The sequence below is a fragment of the Protopterus annectens genome, chromosome 3.part1 (genome assembly GCF_019279795.1).
Source record: "Protopterus annectens isolate FY-2018-M chromosome 3.part1, PAN1.0, whole genome shotgun sequence".
NCBI classification, from domain to species: Eukaryota; Metazoa; Chordata; order Ceratodontiformes; family Protopteridae; genus Protopterus; species Protopterus annectens.
Window position 1 is genome coordinate 1,127,313,435 of NC_056732.1, and position 4,850 is coordinate 1,127,318,284.

Consider the following 4,850-nt stretch of genomic DNA (forward strand, 5'->3'; position numbering starts at 1 on the left):
CTCTGAGTAGATGATATGCCACAGAGTATAGCTGTAGTTTTTTTAGACGGTCAGCATATGGCATCTGCTTTAGGCCTGTGATTCTTTTAGTGAGAGTTTTTGGCTGGCACAAGCTTGGAAACAGCCGTATCGGTTCCGAGGATGGAACAAAAGTCCTAATAGTAATGAATGAACAAAGATCTACAACACAAATGGAAGGTTATGGTAAGACATAACTTTTTTTTTCTTGAAGAAGAAAGTAATAAAATAACAGTAAACATAACAAAATGGAAGTTTTTATCCAAAGGGAATTTATCTGCCCACTTAAGGAAAACACAAGCCGACTGTTGATGCCCAAAAGCCACAACAGAGTGTAGTCTTCAGGCAGTAAAGCTCTGAAGAGCTTCCTGCACAAACTTGTCTTTTAGTTAGCTCACCTCGAGTTGCTTGACAGTTTGGGTGCCTGGAAGATGCCCTGAAGCTTTGGAAGTTGGCTGGCTGTTATGTCCTTGGCAGGATATAACCCATATATCTAAGGCTACTGCAGAAGCAATCAATATAAAGCTCATCCACAGATCCAAGTACGTATACATCATTCGGGCGTGCATTCAGCAACATTTCTGCTTACAAGACATTGATGTGATGAGGTTAAAGCTCAGTCTCAGAAATAAGCTTCCAGCATCATTCAGCGTTCTACCAGTTTCCAGTAGGTGAAGCTTTTTAAGTTTTGCATCAGAATTATTTTCTCTGACATTTTTTAGTTCCTGGAAAAATTCACTTTCACTATCGAGTGTGGATAACATGCTACCCGTTCCTGTTTCTATGCTTTAATCAAAGACACGTCAAGTTTGATGATGGTCACATACGACTTTATTGGTTACAGCCTTTATGGTATCCATTGGGCAGCCACGGTGGTGCAGTGGTTAGTGTTGCCACCTCACAACAAGATGTTCTTCAGTTTGATCCTCGGCTGGGGTGCCTTCTGTGCAGAGTCTGCATGTCCTCCCTGTGATCGCGTGGGTTTCCTTAAGGTGCTCCAGTTTCCTCCCAAAGACATGCTGTAGGTGGACTGGACACTCTAAATTGGCCCTAGGTGTGAGTGCATGCCTTCTGTGGAAGGTTGGGCACCGGGCTGTCAACTTAACACTGTAAAACTCCACTACCAATCATGAACAGACAGGTAATCCGCTGTGGTGACCCCTAACCGGGAAAAGCTGAAAGAAAAAGATCTCTCAACTGTCCAGATTTTCTTAAAATGTCCAGACTTTTGCCTCATGTTTTTGGTGTGTTCCTTATAACCTATTTGGCTTTCTGGTAAATCACTGGTATGATCTGGCTGACGTCACTAAATAATGACACAGTTTCAGACTTGAAATTCTTCAGAAAATGTATAACACAAACCCTGTTACTCTAGCAACGTTCTAAGTGTATTATAACAATATTTAAAATATGTCCTTATTTCTGCCCCCCCCCCCCCATTTTATCAGCCTTTGTCCAGATTTATTGCATTAAGAGGTTGATAGATTTAGCATTATACCCTACTCTGTAAGAAAAAAAAAATATATGCAGCACTTTTTCCTTTCACAGAAGTTTCCCCGCATATCAATTCATGTTCATCCCCTGCAGTAACACTTTATTTTTATCTTGTGTGTTAAAATATGACATAATACTGCCACAGAGAAACAATTTGATATTGGTGGATATGCATGGCTTTTACCCAGTTGTTTACAAGAAGTATTTCAATTTTTTTTGGACATTCCTTAATCCGTAAGGCATTACAAGCTAATTTTGGCTCCTCCCCTTCTGTTAAACCACCGTATTAAAATGAATCCGGGGTGCCGTGAGAAGGCACTCCGTACGAGAGAGTAGCACTCTCTGATTAATGTTCTCCAAGCTATTAGTTCCAGTCTTGTTTGCACAGTGTGAGTACTGAAGCAATACAGACAGCAAAATAAAAAAAAAAGTAAAGGTAGTGTGTTGGTGGTTTGGAGCTTGCTGATGCCATGTCTACATGTCTACAATGAGTGACACAGATGATGTGCAAGACCTAGAGATGCAAGTGCTCCAGATCAAGTATGACAACCCCTCTTCTAATGACCGAAGCAGCAAACTTTACATAGCTGTGGAGAACACAGAGGAAGACGATGAGGATCGGGAAATGTCAACTCGTTATTTTGAAATGAAACAGAAACGTGGACGGCTGGCTGTTAAACAAACAATGGATTTCTCCTGTAGCCCACAAGAGGGTAGGCAGACACAGAGGAATGCTGCCAACGCCCGGGAGAGGGCACGGATGAGGGTGCTCAGTAAAGCTTTCTCCCGGCTCAAGACTAGCCTACCCTGGGTTCCGCCGGACACGAAACTTTCTAAACTGGATACTTTGCGACTGGCATCCAGCTACATTGCACATCTTCGTCAGTTGCTCCAGGAGGACAGATATGAAAGTGGATATCTGCATCCTGTCACGCTGGTGAGTGGAGCAGGAGCGGGATGGGATAGGGTGACCTGGAGACGGTGTGTAATTTTTTTTGATAGAAGCAAATACATAACTATGCTTAATTTGATTGCCCTCTCCTACTTAATTTGGTATAGCATTTGTTCTTGCATTTCAATTGTTGCGAGTAAGTATGCCTTAATTTTCTAAAGCATGCAGCAAATGTCCCTGATCTGGTGTCTCTGTTCCCTATGGGCTTTGCTCATTCTTGAGCAAATACGTTGACTGGTAAGGGGGTGAGGGTTGCGGTATATACCAGACAGTGTTTATTTTTTAATGCCAGCCATCATTTCATTGTACCCTTTAGCATTGTTGCTTGCTCTTCAAACTTTGCGAGTAGGGCTATTTTAATTCCGTTAAGCACAGTGTTTAACCATCTCCTTCTTTTGCTGCATTAACAGCAAATAGGCAGATTACTTTGCAATGATTAAGTAAATAAGCACGCTGGCACTCAGTATAAAATTAAAAAAAAAACATTAACTAAGCATATTTGCAGTTACTGTCGTAATCTAGCCTTGGTTTACTATTACAGGGCTGTATGGAACTGAACACTGTTTTATGCATGCAGCAGCATGTATTGCTGAATATGATGCTTTCCTTTGGGAGCATCCTTAATCATAAAACTTAAAACGTTTTATAACATAATTAATCATTAGACTTAGCGATGTTGTGAAGTTACTGAATCTGGACTAACTTTTTCCACTATGACTTGTACTATTAAATCTGCAGTAAACTAAGGGAGAAGGGGAGTATGTGCAAGAAACTTGCTATCTGTGAACTTTTCATTATGTGAAAATGTTGCCTAATTTGTTTGTTTTATTGTTTCAGACTTGGCCATTTGTTGTTTCTGGAAGATCTGAATCAGATACCAAAGATGTTTTATCCCCGAACAGATTGTGTGGGACTACAGCCTGATGGGATTGGTATTAAATAGTGTAGCATTCACTGTACATTTGTTTGGTGTGATGAAGCAAATTAATGTACACGGGCAAGGATAGAACTAAGCTTGAGGAAAGACTGTTATGAACAAAACCAGCAAAATAGCACTTAATAATAATTCTAGACCTTTGAAGAAAATGGCAACTTAAATGCTATTGGGCTTTAAGTTTTGTTTGCTTTGTCCCAAACAAGATGACTGCAAGAAGTTTGAAACAGATGCAACTACTTATAAATTAACTCACTACTGATTTTAAAACTTTTTTTTTTCAAATGTGCCAAAAAGTCTCCTTTGGGTGATGAAGAAGTCAGAAACCGAAGAGATGTGACAAAACAACACCCAGCCTTAAAAGCTCTGAAAATTGTACCCGGTGCAGATATTGAATACTTCATATAAAATGTCATAATGAACTTTCACTGACTACCACAGTCAGCCAAAATGAACACTTGTGCAGAAAACTCTTCTGTTTAACATTGTGCTGTAGTTAATATATGGTTGTTGGCTGAATTAAGCTAGTTTTATGCTGGGGAGGGGGCTGCAATTGAAAAGAATGGGGTGTTGTAGAACAGGTGTGGGGGTGTCACAACAGTAAATTAATATTTTTTTTAAGTATGAGAATTGTCAGTATGTCATCTCTGGTTAATGTTGGTACACATAGAATAAGAAGTGCAGATTGCAGAAGATAGTCATAAATGCAGAATAATGAACTTTTTTTGAATGGCCCTGATATTATGGCCATAATCTATGAGATACTTGGATGTACCTAAAAGCTATATTTCAGGATCAGGCCTGAGCTCTTAGGTCATTATTTCAGTTCAGTCAGATACGCTGAATAACATTCAGTTCACTAACAACAACTTAAGAAACGTAAGAATTGTGTTGATGAAATAATCTGTTTTACATTTCAAACCAGTATTCTATTACCACTCTTGTTGTAGTTAGTTATGAGACTGTATTGAATGGCTATAGGGGATAAACTGGAAGAGAGGGATTTAATGATAACATCTCTCCTGTATGGACAGATGAAATAGCTGGGATTGAAAACTGCTTTATTGCCAGAAAGAAGTGACTTGACAAACGCTGGGGTCCACAGTAGTAATGTAACTGACTTGCACTTGTCATAATTGCATTTTAGTAAATTAGTTTGTAACAAGTGTTTTGAAGGTTTAACCTTTTATAGTCAGCAAATGTACAGACTTGAATAAAACATGCTCTGCTAAATACATCTACTTTGGAAAAAGAAGACTGCAACTGAAATTAATTCAAAATGCAGTGTGCTTCAATTACTTTTACTAAATGCAAATCTACAGGAAGCCTGTAAGAGGTTTGTATCTCAATAAATATTTGCACAATCATGTAATTCAAAAAGTGTTAAATGCACACAAACACACCTGCACACATATTATTATTGTTATTGATGTTGTTACACAAATGCATACA

At 39.1% G+C, this 4,850-nt stretch overlaps 1 protein-coding gene across 1 annotated transcript; it reads left to right on the forward strand.

The window, feature by feature from the left end:
- Positions 1 to 1,848: 1,848 nt before the first annotated feature.
- LOC122798383 (musculin-like) lies at positions 1,849 to 4,639 on the forward strand. Its single transcript, XM_044067270.1, has 2 exons — positions 1,849 to 2,449; positions 3,302 to 4,639. The coding sequence occupies exons 1-2, from the start codon at positions 1,991 to 1,993 to the stop codon at positions 3,386 to 3,388; spliced, it is 546 nt and encodes a 181-aa protein (XP_043923205.1). The 5' UTR covers positions 1,849 to 1,990; the 3' UTR covers positions 3,389 to 4,639.
- Positions 4,640 to 4,850: the final 211 nt, after the last annotated feature.

Coding starts and splice junctions, on each gene's coding strand:
- LOC122798383 (XM_044067270.1), top strand. CDS start 1,991: ATGTCTACAATGAGTGACACAGATGATGTGCAAGACCTAGAGATGCAA. Junction 2,450..3,301: donor ATCTGCATCCTGTCACGCTG/GTGAGTGGAGCA, acceptor TTATTGTTTCAG/ACTTGGCCATTTGTTGTTTC.